We start from the raw sequence: 24,957 nt of genomic DNA on the forward strand, positions 1-24,957 counted from the left end.
TCATCTTATACCATACAGGCATTCTTTTAAACCATGAAAGAACAAAGATAGTATCTGATGACCAGAATATGAAGTAACTTGAGTTAGGAAGCTGGCCAAAGGAGTAATACACAGAAGTGGTCTTACAATAAATCTGGTGAAAAAGGGGAACTGAATCAGCAAGGATTACACAACTTGGGCCATATAATGGTCAAAGAATATACTTGGAAGTTATTATCTTTGAGTTAGTGAGTTTGAAGGAATCCGAAAGCCTAATGTTACCAAAATAAGTAGGTTTGATCATTGCCCCATATGTAAGCAAAGACCAATCTATTTATCTATGTCTTTTTAATTTAGTCACAATGTCATTTTGCTAGGTTGAAATAAAAATCTGCTTTGGGCCATTTAAAAAGCATTAATTGATGCTACTAACAGCAAGAAATATCTTAGAAGATTCCCTTCCAGAGAAAATCAGCATTTCAAAAGTATTAGAAAATTACCCTCTTTTTTGTGCATATTTAAATTTCTACAGCCCTATACTGTAGAAAGTAAGAGTTTAAAAGGTAAATGCTTAGTGTGAAGAATGAAAATCTACTTAAAAGCTATTTTTTCATTGGAATGTGTCTAATGGACATACATCTGAAAAGTATTAGATGTTCATATTTGGAAGAGTAGCTTACTGTTATCTTGAGGGAGGAAAACAGGATTTTCTTGTAGGATTTCTGGTAAACCCATTGTTCCCACTCAGCTCTAAAAAATACTATCAAACTGACTCAGCTTGGACTGTACAATGCTGCTCACTGCTGCTAATAACAGTACCAAGAATACCTTTAAAAGCGGCAGCAGCTCTTAGTTGCAGCTCCCACCGAGTTCTGAGTTTAACATAAGTCAGGAAGAATGTTTCTTCTACAATTGTAGTGGGATTGGCTTGTAACTTCAAAATCACTAACAATCAACATCTCAGAAGGCTGTAGAAACTCCTGCCTTCTTTCTGCTAAGCTTGAGAACATATTCCAATGTTTTCTTCCCATCCTGAAGTTTTGTTTACAAGTATATTTATTCAAAATAGAAAAGCACTCTTCCAGCTTCAGTTGGTAAGTTTGTTAAAGGCAGTTTCATGTTTACCCCACAAAACCAGATGCTTTTGAAAACAGGAAAGAGAAGATAGAAAATGCTTATGCTTTCACAGCAGATAACTCAAAATATTTATACCTGTATGTTTATGCAGTTGTAATAACTGGATACTGCTATTTGCAAGCAAAAGTTGTTTGGTTTTGTGGGTTGTTTTTTTTAAAAACACATTTCAAGGAATAAAATGCACCAAAGCTAGAAGGCAGTTTATGGCTCTACAAAAACTGTAATTTTTACCTACGGTAAGTTTAAAAATTGAGAACAAGTAAGCCATACTGTAAGCTTTTTGTACCATCCTTAAGAATTTAAAAAGTTTAATCTAGTTAAAATAGCAAACTGTACCAAATAGTTTCCAACTCTTAAGTTGCAGTTCTTTCTCACTTCTGATTCAAAATGCCTTACCTTTCAAAGGGAGGAAAACAGAATTTCTATCAATAAAATCAGTCAACAATACATTTAAGACATACTACCTTACAATTATGGTAACCTAATACAAAGGAGACATTTCAACTCAGATATGAACACAACCACGTGTTCACACAAAATCATGATTGGCAGACAACCCTTTCCTACTTTTATCCATAATAATAAATGCACACCAATCCAATTCAGAAGGTATGTAAAAATGCATCAAAATGTGACTCAAACTACATCTGCCAAGATCTCTGACATGGCACTTGAGATTTTGGTAGAGCTATCTTGCCACAATACAAGTTATACACTAACAAGAGCTTTCTTTTCTCTCATCCTTTGCCATCCTAACACCACCTAGGTCCTGCACATGATCACAACCTTGTCTATAGACTCTGGCAACCTGGTTTCACAGATAAGTGCAAAAGATGCACAGCACTGAAAAGCTGAGGTATTTTTCATTCAACTGGGAGGCAAGAATGAATACTTCTGTCATGCTCTATTGTTTTCTCTCAAATAGTTTAAGATGCTTACCTGAACCTTAAATCTTAAGACTGTAAAAATTACATTATCAACAAATCTGCTGGAAAACACAAAATCAGTGCTTACCCCCCAAAAAATAAAACCACCATACCAAGTGTATGTCAGCCAAAATAGTCCCTCAACTTCAAGTCAGATCTCCTAGTACAATTCCACCAATGGCACACTCCCAAATAGATGGCACTTCCAATATACCCTACAATGACATAAGTCTCCAAATTTAACAAAATACAGAGATTTATTCTTGTAAGAAGCTGCAAGTTCCACTTCTGCTGGAAAATATTTAGCTATTTTGGTATTTGATTGTAATTAATTTATATTTTTAAATCTAAAATATTTAAACTGTTACAACGTAACAGGGCTTGTGATACTATTTGGTTTGATTCAGGGGTTTCTTTCTTTCCCCATAAAGTACATCTAACTCACAGAAGGCATGTATTTTCCTGAATAATTCCAATTATTCAAATAGTCTAAAAGTTCGAAAGAAAGAAGGTTCCAAACCCCATTCACCTATATGTACTTGCATCTGTGGATCATTTGCTTATCTTAACCAGATGAGCACTAGTGCGTGGATAAGACCAGAATTTGTCCTGTTTTATTTTTATTAGAAGAGAGTGAGAGGAAGAATCAGCCCATCGACAGTTTACATATGGGTCTAGGAAAAGTATTTTTGTGAGGTGAAGTCTATGACTGGACTCTTTCAGAGAAATACTAGTGTCTGTATGTATACATATCTGCAACTTATTCGCTGTTGATACACAGATTAAAGAGAAGTATTTGTACTGCCTAGAAAATAAAAACTCTTGAGGAAAGGTCCGAGATTAAAATTTCATGTCAGACCCTGGTGATCATATCAAGAACACAGGCAACACCCCAGCCCAGAGGGAAAGAGAACATAAGCAGAAGGCAGTTTATCCCTCTGACATCCACGGACAACTCAGCAAGAAAGGATCAAAACTATGCTGAGAAAACAGACTGGAATTCAGCTCATAATTCTTAGCTGCAATTCAGCAATGGGAAATCAAACCTCACATCTTTGGTATCATCATTCAGTTTTTATTGGAAATAAGTTATTTGAGCTTTAATTAAAACCTTCCATAAAACCAAAAAACATAAATACAAATTAATAAGTCCTAATTAAAAGATTGCAGGAAAAAAGTAGTAGCACCCCTGAAAAATTTCTGATAACACACTTAACTTACTATCCATTTGTACAAATATAACTGAATTTAATTTACGTGTGTATTTATTCAATAAGCAGAGACAATTTGAAGGAAACACAGAAATGTCATTTTCATTACATTTTCAGTGGCAAGATTTCAGAGAACTAGTCTATATAATAGAAAAAGATAATATTTGAGAATAGTGGGAGACAGTACTAGAATGAGTAAAAGTGAAATAGTGAAAGAACTGAAATTCAGAACTGTACTTATATTGTATCCTAACCTCCAAGTTTATAGAGAGTCATCAAAATAGTGAGAACCCAATACACTTTCAGAAGGGAAGATCAGCCTTTCCAGATCTCAAAATGATGTGTTAAAAGTGAGAACCTAACTGCTTGATCTTTCAGGGACACGGTTTAGTGCTGGACTCACCAGTACTAGGTTAACAGACTCAAAGATCTAATTTTTTTTTAATCTTAAAATATTCTATGATTCATAGCAAGATATACTGGGTACTAAGATCAGCAGATATCTACCCTATATTATATATACTGCCTACAAATTTTGCTAATGGAATATGTGATAAGTGTATATCAAATAAAAGCTATTTTGTAATTATATCTCTTAACCACTGCAAAAAATATCAGCGTATGTATAGATTTGATGGTGTGCATGCAGTAAGCAAACAAATCAGAGGTGTATTTAAAAACAGTGCTTCTCCAGAAGGTATACAAATATAAACTTCAAACAAAATTTATTTTAGAAATAGATAAATAAGACATAAAAAGGAACAGTGTTCAGTAATTCAATATGAAAGCAAAAATATATATTAAAAATATTTGTTAAAAAGATTTTACAAATAATACTTAAGAGCAGGATATACCATAAATATATGTTGTATGGTAAAATGGGAAATCACTGAAAATGTGTAACCAAAAAACCCTGCAGCATTATAGTTTGTTATAAAATAATTCTATTTACATCACAAACCAGCTTTGTTCCTGACAGCGCCCTACTGCCCTTCTGCAGTCCTTCACTCCACTAAATGCAGAAAGACACTCTCCAAAGTTCAATATATTTTATGATACAATAGGCAGCTTTCATACAAACTGCAGATGGTGTGCCATAGCTTTTCCTTGGAGTAACTCAGATGGTAGCAGGGCACATTTTGATCAAGCGGCATTGAGCTTTGGTAGACATATCTGGATGAAACCGGGCATTGACAACACGACACTGGATGCAGAACAGCAACTCTGAGCACCACCTTTGGCTGCTGGCATTGTAGGGCTAAAAGCAGCCATGTGATTAATTTACTCTGTAAAGCTAGCAATAAATAAAGAACTATTCTTGTTGCTGAGCCACACATTGCACAGTAACTAAGCAAACTCTAGGACTTTATTTGCAGATACAGATCTGTCTGCACTGGTGATAGAGGTGGCAATGTGCACCAGATAAAAGGATGACTTACTGAGATTATGGTGACTAATAATAACTACAGTCTAAAATACAATAAAGTAACTTTGGAATTTCAATCATACTTTCTAAGTAAATATAGTGATTTTTTCAATGTCAAAAGCAGCATTTGGTCAACTGTGTGATCTTCGCTCTTAATTTATTCCAACTTTTATGCAGCCAGAAAATAGTACTTCTGTTGGTGGAAACATTTGAGAAACAGAGTTAGTTTTTACACACCTACCTTTGACTCAGGGTGCTAATAATTATTTAAACAAAATATATAGAATTTTATACTGTCTCCATTTAGCCTTCACATCATTGAAAAGTACAGAATTTATATTCAGCAGAGATTCACATTTGGTCAGTACACATCAGGCTTTCATGAGACTTTCATTAAGCTGTTGAACCATCAAGAAAATGAGCTCTGAGCAAATCTTATGGCAGTCTAGAGAAGAATTTTTTTTTTTTTTTTTAAGTGATACTTAGATGTAAGAAAACAGACTGAAACAGTGAAAACACATGAAACTGAACCACTTAAGAGGCTACTGGTTTTCCCCTAGTGCATTTGGTGGGTTATTATATTTGGCTGTGGTGACTCACGAAAGAACTGAAGACAGGAGACTACTGAATTAGACCAATAATCCAACCACATGTAAATTTTTTAAAGTTTAAAATCATCCTAGATTCTTCTAGAATTATTTTTATTGACAGACTAGAATGATATGACCACTGAAATACTGGGAAGAAAGTCAACCTTCAGCTAAAATCAATCCGGGCTAGGAATCTCATGAAAAATATTTTTCTCTGCAAGCACAGAACTGGCTCATTTACATTAGAAGGTACTTATTAAAGGTTCTCTTCATACTCAGTGTAAGAAATCAGGCACTTCTAGAGTGCATGCAGTTCTAGATCAAAATAACCTGCTAAAGTATGTCTGTGCCTTTTCACTACCAGAGAAAAAACTGAGGGCAACTATATGTCCACTTAAAATTATTAAATTACATGCTTGAAGTTAGATTAGATTAACCTACTCCAGTATCTCAATCGAATAATCCTTGACCAAAAGAAAAAAGTTTCAAGGGAAGCACTCAAATTATTCGGTGTTTTCCTTCACTGAAGATTAATTTTATGTATATGAGTTCTCATCAAGGAAATCTAACCTAATCATCATAAAAACAGCAAAAATGAAGATTCAAAAAAACAAATAAAAACCAGAAACTGAGAGTCTGTGAAATCCTACTATCTTCCTGACAAACAACTCTGCTAGGCCAAAAGGTTATTCTTCTTAACAAGTATCTTGAAATACTTCCCATCACCCACCTATCAGTTCTTTAAACAAGGAATTTTAACAGCAATAGGCAGGACCAATCTTTATTACACTAATAAATACTTACTGAATAAATTCCTTACTACATTAGGAATTAACTTTCACCTCAAAGCAACTGGCTGAATTGTGGGAGTGAGTCAATAACATCATTGTATGTCTAACCACTGAAAGTGTTGGGTTTTTAGCTTGAAGAATAAGTGCTGCAAGGGTATGATTAACAGGAATAGCAAAACTGTCCTACAGATACATAAACCTCTTAAGAAAATTATTTCACTATCAGAAATGAGAAAGTTTCTGTAACAATCATACCTATAATTATGCAATACAATATGCTAAATTACAATACGTACTTCATTATTAATAGAATTTATTTTACAGATCAAATACCCAAATACACATTTTTAAAGAGCCAGATAGCAAATGTGGAGGAAACTATAGGCAACAGTCATGATAGACATTCTGCAGTCCAAGAACGGAGGCAACGTGAATATTAAGTACAAGCCTATAAATACCTTTACATCAAACATACAGTAGTGTGTAAGAACTCCAAGTTGTAGTCTAATTCAGTCATTAATAACTTTTTCTTTAAAATAAAGTTATATATACTGTATACATCCCAGTTAAAAGCAGTGCCTGTATTTAATTATATTCTAGCAAACTAATATTACATGTCTTCATATTAAGTGCAGAAAACAGGGTTCTTTATACTCCTTTGCTTCCTAAGACATTGGCATTGCATATGAAATTTTAGTATTATAGATGATACATATTAAGCATTTCTCTCTAAAATGTGAGGTAATATACAATAACTTGCACCCAACCTGCTAACAAAGCTACGATAGCCAAATTTTATTTTTTAAATTATTTGTGCTAAATAGTAAATAATAATGTTAAAAAAATTTGAAATTTAAAAAACCCGTAAACTATTTAGAGCAATAATTTGAGAAATAAACCAACAGTAGGCCAATTTTTCTGCATGTGCTGGCTAACAGTAAAAACAGTATGTATGCTGTCTCCAATTTTATCACACTTGAAAGCAAGCGACTGGATTAATGACTTCTTCAAAATAAAAGTATTTCATAAGGTTAAAAGTATGGCACCTGTTAGACATTTCAGCAAGCAAAATGCAAATTAACTTTTAGTTTTAAAAGTCAAGTGAGTACCTTTCAGTTATTTAAGAGGTGATCATTCATTATAAAATGTGAATAAGAAAGCAGGAAGTACTCATTTTTCACTACTACTATTGTGCCTATAAAATGAGGAAGCAGTGATTTTATGATCCATAGCAGCAATAGCATCATTAAAAATATCATGGAATAGATATAAGTAACACTTAATTCTTAACATGTACAATGTTGCTATGAGTTACAACGATTCTTTTTTAAACGCAGGGAGTATAAAGAACTTTACATTCTCTTTTTAATGTATTAATAAAATTTATTGCTCCCTTTTAATATATTTATAGAAACAAAAATCCTAATTTTTTCAACTAAAATAAATAAGAAGAAATCTGGGACAAGAAGATGTTTACAAGCAAAATAGTTTTACCATAACTGCCAACTGTGAAGAAGGATGGGTCACATTACTTTTTTCTTAGCAAAACTACATTATAGAACACTATAGCACAAAGTACTAAAATTTCTTTGTCTTTTCTTTTTAAAAAATTCTTGCCCTTGATACCTTTCAGTAGGGCATCTTGAACAGTTCGTCACTTCCAAACCCCTCTGGAGATGAGACGATAAATTTCTTCGGCAATCAGAGACAGGACAAAGGGCTTTCTCGTGCTATTTCCTTGTTTTCATGTTTGCTGGCTTAACATCATTGTGTACACGTACGACTTCAGTATATAACATCAGATGCGATGACGTTCAGAGCTGGCAAACAGAGAAACAGCATGAGAAAAGCCCTTTCCTGCATCATTTTCCCCATATATTGTCAAGTTTGCTTCCAAATTTCTACCATCTCAATCACTGTATGGTTTGAGAAGTACTTGAACTAATTGAGGTTCTAAGTAACCAACCATTTTTGATGTGTGTGTCTTTTCAGGTTTCTATTAACAAGCAAAGATCTGTACACATCTATATATACATAACAAAATCCCTGAAACAGGAGCCACAGAAATGGCCGCGTATGTTTATCTAGGTTTCTTACTATGTTTTTTTTGCTTTATCAGCTCGAAATCCCAAGCATTGTTGCAAGATTAGAGTTATCTGAAGACAATCATGCTACATACAAAATATTCTACAGGGTTTTAGCAGACTTCATTCAAGAAGATAATTTCTGAGAGCATACAGTATTTTGATGTGCAGGGTTATTTTGCATCTTTGATATGTATTTTTCATCAAAAGAGTTAGACTCCTAAAAATTCACAAAAATCAAGCCATTTGGATCAATTATTTTGAGGGAAAGAAAGCACTATCACACTAGCCACTTGCTGGTCAGGAAATTGCTCTCACCTGCAGATTATTGAGTGTAATACCTTCTGGGAGAGAACAGAAAAAGAGAAGTGTGAAAATGAAACTGCAGTTAAATCAGACTTCCTTCTTGACAATGGTTTCTAGCTATAGGTCATTTATAAAAACAAAGTAGAGTCACGAGGAGAAAAACTTTTCAGTGATCCCACTGAAAAATGAAGGTGAAACGCACTTAGTATTAAGGAAAATTTATGCTGTTCCACCCCAAGGCAAACTGCTATTCAAGAGAGAGCTGTGCATCATTCCAGCCTGCATAAAAATCCCTCAGTTATTGATGCTGAAACTCCCATCTACCAACTTCAGTATAACCTCAGTCAACCAGTTATCACTTGGGGAAAAAAAAAAAAGCTTGTTTTCTCCTGAATTAGTTTTTAGTAAAGTGTCATATTCAAAATTTTTCATTTTTTCCTGATACAAAACTTGCATTTTTTCCTGAGAGAAAACATTCAATTATTCTCTTCCTATCTGTGCTCTGCTTTCATCTTCTGCTGTGGTGCTAGAGGGGCACTTTCCAGATATCTTTCCTCATACTTTTCTAGTGAAAAATATATATAAAAAGAACAATTTTGAAGATTTTCTTCAAAGCATTCCACAGAGGAAAAGCATTTTCTTGACCAGCTTTAATTTAGTAGTACTGCACATTTAAGTAACTTCCCACTAACTTCCCAGTTGTAGTCTTTAACTTATCCTTCAGTTAGCAAACTTTTCTCCAGGAGTGAATTCCAATTTTTTTCTGAAATGTATAGACATGACAGCATAACAGTACTACTAGCAAATATAACAGCCAGAAAATTAAGAATAAAAAATAAAAAGAAAATTTAGAATCATAGTAATCAATTTCGAAATGGCTTTTAGGAAGGGCTTATAGTAACAGCTATTTAGCTCATATTTGTAAGAAAATGTTATTTGAGTGTAATTTACTCTGTATCTGTCAATGCAAAGTGCTAGTGGTATCTCTAGACTTTCTTACATAGAAGAAGCATCAGTACTGCTTACTGGTTGATACACTATGATGAACTCACCAGTCTCGCTGTTATTAAATAAAACAGTAAATTCTGCAGCTAAAGATTTACATAACAGGTGAGTTTTTAGAGTTATTACTTTCAGGAACATTGCTATAATCTTTCAATTCACGTTGTAAGCACACTGTTCTCTTGGTGAGTGGCAAGATATAAGGTCATTTCACCAGATTTCAATTAATTTCAATTAATCAGAAACCCAAATATACCAGAACTGTAAGCAGGTCTAAGCACTTACTAATATGACAGTAGGGCCCAATCCAGTCAGTTTCTAACAAACAAGTTCAGTGGAGATCATTGTGTCAACTAAAATTTCTATTTGTAAGTATGGACATGTTCACAGATGAAAGAAAGAACCCTGGCAACTAAAATGAGCTAAACATTTGCATTAGTAATAATGAGAAAAATCAATCCACATGCCTGCTTCCTCCCTCAATAAAAGATGGTACAGTTTACTAGCAGCAGAGCTAAATTAATAAATAGAGCAGAGTCCACAGTGAAGCATGGAAAACCAGCAGAGGCATGCAATCATAGCTTCAGAGCATGACTGCACTTTCCAGCTCCATCAGCTGAAGAGGTGGACTGAATCTGAACCCAGTTTTCCAAACACTGCTTTCATAAACACTCATACTTCTTCACTAACACAGAGTCAGTTAAACTTGCTCTTAAATTAATATTTAAAATGACAATACAAATGGTGACAAGAACCTTCTTGACTGACTAGTTGTTTGGAGCGTTATACTATTATGGAGTGAGTGCAGAGGAGGGCAAAGAAAACGACCACAGCAGAGGTTGTCCAGCCCTCTGGAAACACGCTGAGGGAAGTGGGTTATTCAGCCTGGAGAACATAAGGTTCTGGGAAGACCTTAGAGCACCTTCCAATGCCTCAAAGGGCCACAGGAAAGCGGGGGAGAGACTTCTGACAAGGGCACATAGCAACAGGACAAGAGGAAATGGCTTTAAACTGGAAGAGTGGAGATTTAGGTTAGACAACAGGAATAAATAATTCACCATGAGACTGCTGAGACACTGGCACAGGTTGCCCAGGGAAGCTGTGGCTGCCACATCCGGAAGTGTTCAATGCCAGGTTGGATGGGGCTTGGAGCAACCTGGTCTAGTGGGAGGTGTCCCTTTGCATGGCAGGGGAGCTCAAACTAGATGATCTTTGAGGTCCCTTCCAACCCAAACCAGTCTGATTCTATGATTTTCAAACAAAAACAATGTCTGAAATAGTATTAATTAAAAGAAAGATACAAGAAGGAGGAGTATGCATGGGAAGTTCTAACGAACCTTTGTGGTAGTAGCTTCTTTGAAGCAAGCTACCAGAGTTAACATTGTACTCTAATTCTGCATGTTTTAATTAAACAGGTTGATACCTAGGAAGGCATTGAAATCATCTGAATGTTGTTTCAAGTACTTGAGCAAAGACTTCAGATTTTAAAACTGTGTTATGTACTACAAAAAAAACTAGACTGGAAGAACCTCTTCTTTCTTGTCATCACTCCAACACAAATGCAGAAAGAATTAGAAGATTTGTGTCAGTATGGAATGCTCTTATAGTCTGCTCTCACTAAGGTAAATGCCAGAAACAATTGAGCTGTTACAATGCTTGCAGACAGATAAACTTTACAGGTGCTGTGTGTTTTCTGCCAAAGAAATACATCTTTCTACAGGACTAACAACTACCAAAACAAAAGAAAATCTGATGACACTGAAAGTCAGTTTGATCTTATGAGCCTCCAACCTTATTATGACTAAGAGGCCCCTTCACAATGTATCACTTAGTAAAGCTTCTTTAAGAGCAATCTCTCTAATAAATCTCAAAAGAAAGCATGCTGTTCTGAACAGCTACTGTTGCTAGTATTTACTAATTCCTACTGTGTAACTTCAAAATAATGTCAATATCTCTCTCCCTTGCCCTTTCCCTTCACGTAAGTACAACAAAAGCGTCATCCCTCTCACAGGAGATTACATTAGGACCATTCTTCTCCCTCTTCAGCTTCCTGTAGTTCATGATTCAGTGTGTCCTCAGCTGCTTCAGGAGTCTGGTTCCTCCCCCGTAACAATTTCAGCTGTTGCATTGCTGTATTTATTTGTCCACATGACCACGGAAGAGATTTTTTGGGTTTTTTTAGTAGAAAAACCTTTCCATCTTCTCTTGCATGCTTTTTGAGTACAACTGTTACATTGACTTTGTCATTTTATAGATCACTTAGACAAAGTTAGCAGTAAAGCAAAGACATAATTTCCCTTCTTTAAAGACCTGAATCAATACCATTCAGACATACACAAAATTTAGAGCCTCAAAGGAAACCATATATTTTTAGTTTTAACTCAATGTTATTTCAAATATCTGAGCAGACAGTCATGCACAGACAACACTAAGAAGGGTAGAGATACGTGGCCTCTTAATCTCAGCACGTATTAGGAACTGAAGAAATACCTTCACAGTGAATGTAATCGTCTTTAGTCTCCTTCAGAGAGCTTTTGGCTTGCAAAAGGGATGCATTAGAGTAATTGTTAGCAATAAAGTAAAATATTTTTTCTCACATTAGACATTATTTTCATTTTTCAAACTAACACATCTTTTTAAACTAAACATACTATTCTCCAATTCTCCAGGCTGTCCTACAGTTTGCTGAAAACTCAGAGGGTGCATGACACCAATACTAAATTAACCACAAACACTGTTAGTCTCGGAGAACGGATGGCGGGACAGCATGGTGTCGAAAGACAGGTCAGCATGCCCAAGGGAAGGGGATGTTTTTTCTGAACTTATGTTAGCATGACGAAGAGCTGAAGGAAAGATACTAACCACTAATGCCTTTCATCCTAAACCATAAGTAAAACAGGTAACAGAAAACAATGGTTAATTAAACTTACTGTGAACTCACTTCCTGAGCATACTAAATTCCCCATCTCAGGCTGGAAGGACCACATACTCACAAAAGCACCCCCACACCCTGAACAAGTCTAGTGAAAAGCAGAAGCACTACCACTTGGAAGTGGAAGTGAAGAACTAGGTAACCCATCATGTAGACAAATTATATCAGTATATTTAGAGATAAGGTAACTTTGCATTTTTTTGTGTATAAAAGTAACCCTGTGTTACCGGACAGGTGTTGCTGGCTGACTCTGTGTGCAGATTGGGTTATTGCACACTGGGTAAAGAGACCCTGTTTTGGAACAACAAACATGACATCCCAAGCAGCTTAGTCCTGTTTAGTTGCTTCTTTACTGGCTAACAGTAATAACTTGAAGTTAGTCTGTACTGAGCCACCATCTATAGCCCCACATGAGAAAACTATACAGACAACAATATACAAAACCAATTTAGGATCAAGACTTATTTTTAGAAGTTCCATTAAAATTAAAGAAACACTTTTACTTATCTGAAATACAGTTCTGCCTTTGTGATCACAGTCCAACATGAAGGATTTATGTCTAATGATCTTTCTTGTCCAATTTATGTAAATAAATGCACTTCTGAAATTACTTATGTTTTATTTAAATAAGTAATAAAAACATTCACATGTTTAAAGGTAAATGTTGTTTTCAAATTAGTATGAAAGGTCACTGATAGTAATTGCACTTTCCCACTGTGATCACTTTCATACAGAAAAACAAAAGAAGGGTAACTATATATTTAACAAAATCAATACAAAGAGCAACATTAGTCTCTTTTTCATATATTCAGCACATCATACTAATATAAGTTCAGGTATAGCTATATGAAGGTAAGATAATAGCAGGCAATGAGTATTTGAGTATTTAAAAAAATCTGTAACAGAGCTCTGAACTGCTCTTCTAGATAGGCAGTCCCTGTCATTAACCTTTCAGGTATAGATAAAAGAAAATGCTCTTTTCACCAACCAACTTCTGCAGAAGAGAACTGCTTTCCATTCTAATTTAAAAGTCCCTGCTGATGGAAAAACTACATTACTAAACACCCAGAGAGTCATGAGTTTGCTTTCGTTGTTAGCAACATTACTGCATGACAACGTGTATTTGAGCAGACAATGGAAGAAGCTTTTTAGCTTAGAGGAACTATTGCAGAAATCAATTGAAAAATCTCTTGGATCAGGCCTGTAGAAATGCTGGAAACAACATCTCCCTCCTCAGAGTTAGGAGAGTTCGAACAGATTAACAAATTAACAAGAAGGATTTCAGACCTGCAATTTAAATTAACACATGCAAATATCTTTAATAGAAAATACTAAGATCTCAAAAAACCCACTTTTTCATTGCTGTCTGAAAATTATTTTTTTCCCCTTTCAGTTTCTCTGTTAAAGCATCTCAAAAAACTAGAAGTTTTATAAAGTGTAGTGATACAGACTAATTGCACAGAATTGTGTTGGGAAGTGGAATAAAATAGAATAGAAAACCCATCCCACAGTTTTCAAAAATATGATGACTGCTTTGAATGAGAAGCTTTTTTTAGCCGCATCTTATCATCACTACGGTGGTAATAAAACAATGTCCTCAGAAATGAGTTCAAAACCTCAGCTGCAGCAAAAAGTCTTGACAGACTAAGACATGCTGAAGATTTGATCTGGAGCAAAACTATTAAAATATATTATCAATAACATAATAAACTCTTCTGAAATATTGTTTAATTATCACTTCCTTGACTAATTAAAGCTTAACTAGAAAACTATTTTCATTGAAAACTTTATGTGTGAAGAAAGAAGAGACAAACAGCAAAGCTTTATTATTAATGAAACTTTCCAGAATATGGATAAACAGAATCAATTTCCAGTGACTTAGCACCTTTCTGTAGGGTCTAGAAGAACAGAACGTACTCTGGTTCTCATTTTATTTCTAATTTTAAGCTGAGGATTCTTTAGACATTTCCTTTGCCATACTGAATTTCTGAGGAGCTAGCATCTGATGTATAAGGCACAGCAGCAAATAAGTGACATCAATTATACTGATGCTTTTGATTTTCCCCGAACTTTGCCTGTCAACTCTGTCATTCCACCAGACTTACATAGTCTAGTATGTTTCTAGTCTGAAGATGACACTGAAACTCTCAGAGGAAAATCCTTGCCTGCTTTTGAGAGACCTTGAAGTAAAGCTACACCCAAATAAAGGATGCAATTCCAGACTCCATTAATATTAAGAACCACTTATCAGATCCTGTAAAGCTTTAGTGCTTTCCACCTGGCCTAGAAGACTTCAGGTCTTGAGCACACAATACTACAGAGGACAGTACTGCAACCCTTCTCTGCCTGACAGTGCTGCACTAGGTGCTGCAGTAATGCAGAAAGTGCCATGCTGCCATCTGCAGTCAGGAATACCCATCAATTAAATAATTCAATTTCCTTACGGCCAACACTCATCTTCTTTTCATTTTCTCCCTTAATACTGATGAATCTCAAATTGTTTACTCTTCAATACCTCTATCAAACATGACCTTTCAAACTTTTAATCCTTGCCAAAAAAAAAAAGTTACTTTTGAAGTGCTTAGAGCTAGAGTTATAGTAATGGCAAAGAAAAAAGGGAAGGAGAAAGAGAGCACCTTAAAATTTCCATTACCTGTCTCGTGTGTATGGGGCCTGGGGTCTTGAAGCCTCCTTGACAGCTGCATTCAGAAACACTGTAAGGGTCCGAGCTGCTTGATGAGCACTTGGAGATTGAGTCACAGCCCACCACAAAGGTGTTATCTAGAGGCAGCTCCTGAATAACATGGTGCTTCTTGGGGGGTACAGGAGTCTCAGGCTTAATTTGAAAGGTAGGCTGCGGAGAAGCAGACTTGTAGTGCTTTGCTAAATCTGGGCTATCAGGCTTAAATGTGGTTGGTGTGGTGGCCCAGTTGTATTTTCCCATAGTCTGTTCTTCTAGCTCTACAGGAATGTCTAAAGTGCCATTTATGTGCTCATGGCCAGGATCATCAGGCTTAGATTCTTCAATAGTCACAAAGTTGAGGAGGAGACTTTTTGGAGAGCGCTTCTTCTTCTTCTTCTTTTTCTTGATCTGCCTGTTGTCTTGGTTTGGGGAAACCCATTCACCACTCTGCTTGTTTTTTTGGACAACCTTGTGCCTAGGCGTCTGGCGGCACCGTACTAAAGCAGTAACAAAAATCACCAGAATAACTGTCATGGTGCCTGCAATGATGGCAATTATTATCTTGACATAATCATTTGTTTGTGGTGTTATCTCACCATCCCCGATGTTCTGGCCAACTGGAGTTTCCATGTTCCTGCGCACTAGCTCTTGTATGTAGGAACTGTTGGTGACTGTCTCATTCACAAACAAATGCACAAGAGCTATAGTATAAAGAGACTCCGGCTGTCCTAGGTCATTGACTTTTATCACCAGTCTGTGCAAGCCATGGTCTGATGTAATCACCTTCTCTTTCAAAGTAATATTGCCTGTTAATTGGTCAATTGTAAACAAGCCCCTTGAGTTCCCTCCTATGATGCTATAGCGGAGCTCTGCATTCATTCCTGTGTCATTATCAACTGCAAAGACCTTAGTAACTACAGACCCTGGGATGGCTGATGTTGGAATCAACTCATATGAATAATTAGATGAGGGAATAACAAAAACAGGCCTGTTGTCATTTACATCAACAACATTGATGGTTACTTTGGCAGTTGAGGAACGCTGCAGTCTTCCTCCATCCACAGCTTTCACCTGAAAAGTATATGACCCCTGCTGTTCCCTATCAAAGGTAATGTTAGGTCTTATTACACCCGTAAGTGGATCTATAATGAAATGATCTCTACCATTTAAAATAGAGAGAGTGACTGCAGCATTCTCTCCAGAGTCAGCATCTGTAACTGTGATAAGCCCCACCGTGCCATACATGGGCAAGTTTTCTGGCACATAGAAATTATATTCATTATGGGTGAAAGCAGGGCTGTTATCATTCTGGTCCAGGACTGACACTGTCACAGTAGCATTGGTCTGCAAGGGTGGCATCCCATTATCCTTAGCCAGCACAGTGAAGGAGTACCTGTCTTGCTTTTCTCTGTCCAGCTTTCTCACTGCTGTCAAAATGCCTGTACGGCGGTCAAGGTTGAAAATAGGGGGTGCATCAGAACCCAGGAGATAGCTGATCTCAGCATTGCGCCCACTGTCAGCATCCGTGGCACTTATCTTGGTTAGCTGAGTACCAGGAGCATTGTTTTCAGGAATGGAAAGACCTATGATAGGCTGCATAAAAACCGGGGCATTATCATTTTCATCTTTAATTTTGATCAGGAGCATTGCAGACTGGTTTAAGGGAGGTTTCCCTGAATCTGAGGCCACTATTTTAATGGCATATTCCCGTGTGGCTTCATAATCTAGAAACGTGGCTGTCTCCAGGAGAAACTGATTATCAAACACTGGCTTTAGCCTAAAAGGGACATCATGATCTGTAAAACAAGTAACTTTTCCATTCAGATCAGCATCCTTGTCCATTACTGTTATCAAGGCAATTTTTGTATTAAGGGGAGCCTTCTCAGACAAAAGCACTGTCCCATTCACCGGATTGATGATATATCTTGTGTCTATTGATGGGACATTGTCATTAATGTCTGTGACATTAACAGTCACTGTTGCTCTTGATGGAGTTGAGCTGCCATCACTTGCCAAAACAGTTAACTTGTGTACAGAAGATTCCTCCCTGTCTAGTGGTTCTCTTATAGTGATGAGGCCAGTGCTGTTATCAATGGCAAATAGCCTCTTAGCCAAACTGGAAATTTGATTGCTGAAGTAGAAGTGAATTTGTGCATTTGAGCCCAGGTCTGCATCAGTGGCATGGAGCTGAGAAACAGAGGTGCCGACTGGCGCATTTTCCGGAACACTAACTTCAATGTCATTCTCTTTGAAGACTGGGCGATTATCGTTCACATCAGTCACAGTCACCTGAAGGATGGCAGTGCTAGATCTTGGAGGGCTTCCACCATCTTCAACTTTAATTTTCATCACATAGGTATCCTTCTGCTCCCTATCCAGGATCTGTTGGACAATCAGTTGAGGCCACTTATCTCCTTCAGGTGTCTCAATTATATCAAGACCAAATACATTTTGACCCTATAAGACACAGAAAGAACATACTTTAGCATGACAGTATATTTAAACAAAGAAACATCTCGTTTATGTCCTGGAATAGTCACAGTGTGTATGTTTCTTTATATGCTATATACAGGGACACAACTATTTATATTTATTTTGCAATATTTGATTTTTCTTTAAGCTCTAGAGCAAACATGCGAAGACAGATACCTAAAAAAGGGGGAGTTAAGGGACACACATAGTTGGAGAGGGTGGTGGTGGTGTTTTGGTTTGGTTTTTTAACCAGTTTTTCTATTTCTATGGAAAAAATATTAAATTCCTGGAGTAATTTGGTTTCTCTATTGTATGAGTGAGTGTGGAGAAGCAAAATGAAGTCAAAGATCAACCACATCCAAAGGCAAGACAGTGGCATACACTGGAGGACCAAAACCAGTATTCAATTTCAAGGAAAAGAAGAAAGATAAAGGGACTGTTTCTCTGTTCATGGAGGAACTCTGGACATAAACTAAAATTATTAGCATAAAATGACACCACCATAATTGAAAAGGGGCTTGCTACATAATTCAGGGCTAGATGATATAGGTCATAACAGTCTATAAGAAACAATTTTTAAAGTAATTAAAACTATTTCTTTCTTCATCATATATTTTGTATTTGTAGTCAAAATTACAATCCCAGCAGGAAAAGAAGAACTATTTTAATTTCAAAAAATATCACAGAACTACTAGATCCATTTGAAAATAATAACAAATCCCATAAACAAATATTAACAACCTAACACTTCTGGAATTGTTAAGAAATGCAATATATTTTTTAAAAGAAACTGTTTGTGCAACAAAGTATTGACAAAGTAGTCTAGTAAAATAAAGCTTGGAATCTAGAATTAGATTTTGTCCTCTGCTGTCTGCTCAGACAAGCAGGGATTAACAATATGAGAATTATAATATCTTCTCCCATCTCTCACCCTTCCGAGGAAGGAAGGATGTAAAGGCAGTTTTCCACAACTGTATCTTCCATAAAGGCAGAGTTAGGATGCAGATCACTAAAGCTGAATGTATAGGATGACCAGAAAAAGAAAGCATTGATGAAGATAATGACTAATTAGGGTTTTCTTTTGTGTGTCATACTTGTAATAATGAACAACTGCATTCAGCCTGGCGCTCTCTCTCGTGCTTGTCTCTTGCCTGTACTCATGTCATTGTATGTGCTTTCTAAACCAACTGGAGAAACTTCAGACCAAAGGGAAAGAAAATGTTCCCTGTGTGCAAGGTTCCTTATTTCTCATTACTTGGAAAAGATTTGTATACACTCTATCTTGCTACCCACCATTAAGTGAGTGCATTTATAGGTCTGATTCTGTGTAAAGCTGTACTCTTTCACTGATTTGTTTTCTCAAAGCCAGAATTTGACCTTACATAAGTAGTAAGTTATTTCCTGGAAAAGAACAATACATCCACATTTCAAAAATTACTGTGCCACTTGCACAGTATTTGTTGCAGCATTAAGTTGCAACTAGGGACATTCCAAAGTAAACTGGAACACATTTTGAAACAATAAAACAAACACAGCTTTGGCATATGAAAACATAAGCCTTGCAAATTGTTTCTAAATCAATATATAAATTTGGAGCCAATTATGTTGAATTTTAGAATAGTAATGCTATGATGATGTCTTCATGAAGGCAGAGTGTGAGTTTCCTTTTAATCTTCAACCTGACTAGCAGTTCTCTGCAATATATGTCATAATTACTCAAACTATTAATTATATATCCTATGTTTAACATAGATTTCCAGAAAAAAAAGGTAACAGAAGCTAGAGGGAAAAAACTCACAAAGCTGTCAGCTATCTTTTATTGCTTTATTTGTACACAAGTTGACAGATGGGCACTGATTGTTTTGTCATTAGATCCCCCAACTACAACAAACACTTCATATAGACTTTGAATACATGCAACCAATACATGCATACCCGTTTCTGACTTTCTGTAATTGTCAAGTATGAGAAAGGTATTTTTCATTATAGCATAGAAGTTTTTATATAAAATAGAGCGCTTCAATTCCCAATCACTAGCAGTAAACTACCGGAAAAATAGAAAAGAATGCAAATATCTCTTCCAAGTTAATTACTGACATGAGTTCCAAGTGTTTCTTGCTACTCATTACAGTCTCATACAACTTTTTAAACTACAAAAAAAAAAAGTGTTACAGGACATAACACTTTGTCCTAATTCAAGCAAGCCCATTTTATGTTGTTTAAGGGATAGTTAGGTAGGAATATGCTGCATTTTAACCAACACTTCTTCTAAGAACAGACAGTTCTCCCATTCTAAACTCTCAAAAATTGATGAAACATTTATAAGATTATAAATATCTAATTCTCTCCCTTATGAACAAAGAAATCTAGAGGTAAAAATCCTGAGATAAACATGAAGAAAACCCTTCAGGATTCAATTCTTGATGTTGAAGTAAATGGCTCTATCATGACTGAAACCTCAGTGAAGTGAAAATTTCCATTAGGGTCAGATTATTTGGACTGAACTGTGCCTCAGTCACTACATTATTGCAGTGATTTGCCAGTTTCATTCACACTAGGAAAGGTTTGACTCCATAAGAAAAACAGAACAGACAATTAACATTTCTATAGTACCTTTAAAATGATTGACTGGTACAAATTATCTGCTACATTATCACCTTCACCAGTCCAGAAGGGTGGGAGTGAGAAATAAAAAACATTGACTTTTTAAAATCTAAATCTTACAGTTTAAGCAATGTATCAATTTGAGGCCAAGAAAGGTTACGCCCATCTCAGAGCCAGGATTAGCTTAAAGAGGCTCTGACCCTCATCACAAGGTTCTTTTTAGGGCAATAAACAACTCTGCTAGCTTATTCAATTTTCAGAACACCCTCTTCAGTGGATTCATGTACACAGCAGTAACTGAAGAAATGAAACTAGTATTCTTGTTGAACACCCCCTACTGTATATTTACCTGATCATTTGTAATGGATCCAAATGTCCTTTTCGGAGCTGTTTTGGGCTGTCATGTAAATAAAAAAAAAATAAGAGTTTTTTTTTTAAATTGTAACATTTAAATAGATTAAAAAATACATAATCAATTACACATGGACACAATGGCATAAGCTGGAAGAGCTTCTAATATTAGGGACAGGACTGCATGTGACAAAACGCCCCTAAAGTGCACTACACATAACTTGCCTGCAAACATACATATTGCAGTATCACAGCAACTCACCACAGTATTCCATTATATCCGTGCAGTACTGACTACCCAGACAGTGAATGAACATTCTGTCAGACCACAAATTTTAATGTGGGTTTCATTGTTGACAGGAATGGGGAAAAGGATGCCTCTGGTAAATACTCAAAACAGTGGCGCAGTCTGTGTTCAAAATACCTTAAGAATATACACTCACAGATCAGTAAGTTGACAAAATGGAGTGACTTCTCAAAGAAATACAGAAGAGAAAGCATGTTGTGTTAAATAACCATATAAGAATAACAGGATGTGTCTTCAGTTCAACTGAATCTTAAACAAAAGGGCCAGACAACACATTTAACTGACTTTTGCTAATGTTCTACAGTAACTCATTTCAATGAATATTGCAACAAGCTACAAGTGCAGAACTATTTATTACATGTCAACAATCCTCCTAAAGTCACCTAGTTTTATTACTTCTAAAAATCTTACTCTGCCTTAAGTCTAAAATAAGCAGATTTAGAGTGACTAAAATCAAGCAGGCCAAATACAGCAATACTGGGAAATAAAATAAACAAAATGCGAAAAAGGAAATATATAGAAAGATGAGCTTTTCTTTAGAAGGTAATCCAGTAATTAATTAAAGTAATTACTTAATAATCAAACCTTGGTTGAAATGCAATCTTGTGTCCAAAAGACCCTAAAATCTTCCCATAAAGTTAAAAAAAGTGTATGCTAGCTGCTAGTTATTTCAGTTGTAGCAACACAGAAGTCCTTTGCATATCTCCTGCAAAATTACAAGATAGGTCACAGCCACTGTTACCCTTGTCCATTTTTTTCAAGGAGTACGGAACTGCCCCAGTACCGTGTGGTGTTATATTACCAAAAACATTACCACCATTTCCGTTAAGAAAACTGGACAATAATTACACAATAACATTTTTAATACAAGCTGAAAATTCAACTTGCATTTTTCTTTCAAAGGTGGTACTTTGAATGTGAAAACATGAATTCCTAAAGTCAAGATAAAGCCTTAAATATTAATACTCAACATAATAGGCAGTAATGGATGCAAGTTCCTTTAACAGGTACATATGAGTACTATCAGATCTTTAATATCATTAAGTGCTGTAGCTCTAATAAAGGCCCCTTATCACTATTACTTGCAGCATGTGTGACTCATGCTCATGCACTGTAGAAGATTAAGATTCGTTGGACAGCTGTCCAGTTTAAAGACTGACCATTTGCTACCTTTATCACATTACACAGTTTACGACCCAAAGGTACTTGAAATGTGTTAAGACGGATAGTTTTGGAGTGATGCTACCTCAACGGAGAAAATAAAATTACAAAGGTAAGACATTTTTGTAAGACAAAGCTCAGCAGATGCCAAGTTGCTTGCATATTTGAAGCATTAGCTCTTGTGAAAACTAGTACAGACTTGTAATTTGTAGGCCAAGTTTCCTATGAGTTTTGTTTGGTTTGTGGTTTTCTATCAGTATCACACACAGTTTCATATTATTTCCTTTGATGCAAGTCAAAGCTCAGCTCTGAATACGCTGAACTTTCAGGTTCAGATCCACAGTAGAAGTAGAACTCAGAAGCTTTCAATCATGCATTAAGCTAAAGTGAATTTTATTACTTAAAATCCTAAGCAGCTCCACCACCTATGTTAAGGACAGAGTTTATTAGCAATGTCTATATCATGACTTGCTATTTTTCCACTTCCAACTATGAAAGCGCTTCTATAAATGTAAAGCACTGCCAAAGATTTCCTCTCTGTATATACAACCACACACAAAACCTTACTCATCCATTGAAGTAGGAAAACCAAAAAGCTATAGATGAAATCAACAAAAAATAAGGATAATAATGAACCATTTCAAGCTGCAAAAGAACAATAAAAAATAACATGGAATGAAGAAGCAGACAATCAATGCATTGAATACTGGTTTCTGAAGAACAAAAAACCCTAGGAGGTATACCTAAACACAACTACTTACTTGGAAACCTGGCCTTAACATTACAAAAAGACTGAAACAGTTCTAACAATCACATCACTTGGATTTCCTTAATCCTTTCCAATTATTGTTCCTTTCAATTTTGTCATATCTTGAATACTGTCAACTTTATTTTCTAAGATAGACAGGTTTTTTTCTAGTAGGAGTATTTTTGCATCCTCCTCAATTCCTAGCATCCAGTTCTCAGAACCTATTTACTAGATCATGTTCACATTCATTAAGGAAAAACAGAGATATTGAATACTACATTTTTCATATATTTAGTTTTCTGCTGCCCTCATTTCTCCAGTCTACACTGAAAACAAGCCTGTTAGTATTTTTAGTCTACCAGCTTTACAAAGGAGGAAATATAAATACTTTCTCAGGTCTGGATCTGCTCAAAGATCTTTCCTGAGATTATAATTCAATCACTGTCCTAGAACAGATGTTTCCAAATAACAGTACATACTCCGTTCAGGATACAATGAAACTTTGTAATATGCACACAGCAATTTGACCTGCAGCCTCCTCCTTAATGGAAAACAGCAACAGTTTTTGTGTAACCAACACAATGTCAACCACCAAGGTGTCAGCATCATTCTTCACAACTACTACAGTTATGTCCACGAACTGGGAAACTTGATCACCAGCACAGAAAAGGAAACAAACCTCAAGCAATTTAACTTAAGCATTCCTTGAACAATTTTTAAACTAGACAAAAAGACTCAGCCTACACCTTGATTTTTACACTTAGATAATTTCTATTTCTATGCAATTTTCACAATCACAGTCACTGAAATTAGACAAAACAAGTACTTTCCAAGAAATGAGAGTACAATTTGTTCATAGAAATCCATGACTGTTCACTACAACAAAATAATTTTCAGTCGTTACGTGGATTCACAATTAAGAGCACTATCTCAAAATCCTAAAGTGACACTATACAACTAGCTGCTAAATTTGTTATGCATTCTGCCTACTGAGTCAAAATTCCACTTCCACTCCCACTCCCAATTAACTTTACTATTATTATAAGGAGATGCCTAGTATGGATATACATGGAAGAATCCACTGGGAGGGGGCAGAATCAACTGTGCTTAACTTTAGTATTAGTCAGGCCTTTGGTAGAGACAATGAGTAATAAAAAGTAACCCTCTTTGTTACCTAGCTCACGAAACTTCATAGCACGTGCTATGCTAAATATGTACTTGAACATCAAATCAATATTCAAAGTAGTTTCTGAAAGACTTAAAACCTTTTTGTAAGAACTCTTTTAATGCTATCTGAACACTGCAAAAGCAATGAGAACGCTGGTGGTTCTACCTTTTCTTCTAGTCCTATGAATGTTAAGATACCATTTCTACACACACAACCCCACAATACTTACTGTGAAAGGTTTCAAGCCTGGGAGCGAGATTTTTCAGCCAAATGGAACACTGAAGTATACGCTCACATACAAAATAAATTTTGAAGTTATTATCAAAGCAAATCATAAATATGGCAGCAATTCAAACCCCCAGGTTTTAATTCCACAAAGGTAAATTCACTTCTTAAAGAGCCTTGACAGTTCTTCCTGTTCCTTAACATAAGAAAAATAAGGAGAAAAACTTATTCCTTGAGTAATAAAAAGTTGTCTGCCACTGGGTAGATTAACTTTTGCTTATATCTCTAGCCTTTACTTCTCTTCTTAGTTCAAGCACATGGTACATTTCAAATATGAACTAATTTTATTTCTACTGAATCTAACATGAAACTGCAATCTAATATGGAACTTATAGTATAATGGGCATGCTTATTCATGAAAACTGTATTTGCACAATTTCTAATCTTCATGAGCTTACAAAAAAATATACATAAAGCAAAATAATAAAATGCAATTCCTTCATCAGTGTATCCGAAACACACTTCAAAGTCTGGATTGTATTCACAAGTGTCACCAGTGGACTGACTGATCCAAGTAGATGTTAAACTAAGTGCTCATCACATATGCAGTTTCAAAAACTTGCCCTGTATTCCAAATGCTCAAAGTTTACAATTTACAGTTTTTACAGAATAGGATCAACACCTACGTGGAAAAACTGCATACATGAAAACAATCCAGATAGAATATCAGAACCACCAGTTCTAGACAAGAAATGCATGAGTCTCAATTTGTTGAAAGCTCAGTAATAGCTTGGGAAAATAGGCTTGAACTGTTCTTAAAGTCTCTCCTAAGTATGATACCAAGTGTTAGAGAC

General features: G+C 35.8%; 1 protein-coding gene across 2 annotated transcripts in view; it reads right to left on the reverse strand.

The window, feature by feature from the left end:
• PCDH11X (protocadherin 11 X-linked) overlaps nt 1-24,957 on the reverse strand; it is a 466,628-nt gene that overhangs the window by 377,924 nt on the left and 63,747 nt on the right. The window contains exons 3-5 of one of the 2 annotated variants that reach the window (XM_051630401.1): nt 20,493-20,540; nt 15,038-17,524; nt 4,133-7,880 (exon numbers count right to left, since the gene is read on the reverse strand). In XM_051630401.1, the coding sequence (XP_051486361.1) occupies nt 7,875-7,880; nt 15,038-17,524; nt 20,493-20,540 (2,541 nt within the window). In that variant the 3' untranslated portion in view covers nt 4,133-7,874. Of the gene's footprint in view, nt 1-4,132; nt 7,881-15,037; nt 17,525-20,492; nt 20,541-24,957 lie in introns of those variants that run through there. The other variant, XM_051630400.1, reaches the window with a different exon arrangement.

Source organism: Apus apus, chromosome 12 (assembly GCF_020740795.1).
Source record: "Apus apus isolate bApuApu2 chromosome 12, bApuApu2.pri.cur, whole genome shotgun sequence".
In the NCBI taxonomy this organism is placed as follows: Eukaryota; Metazoa; Chordata; class Aves; order Apodiformes; family Apodidae; genus Apus; species Apus apus.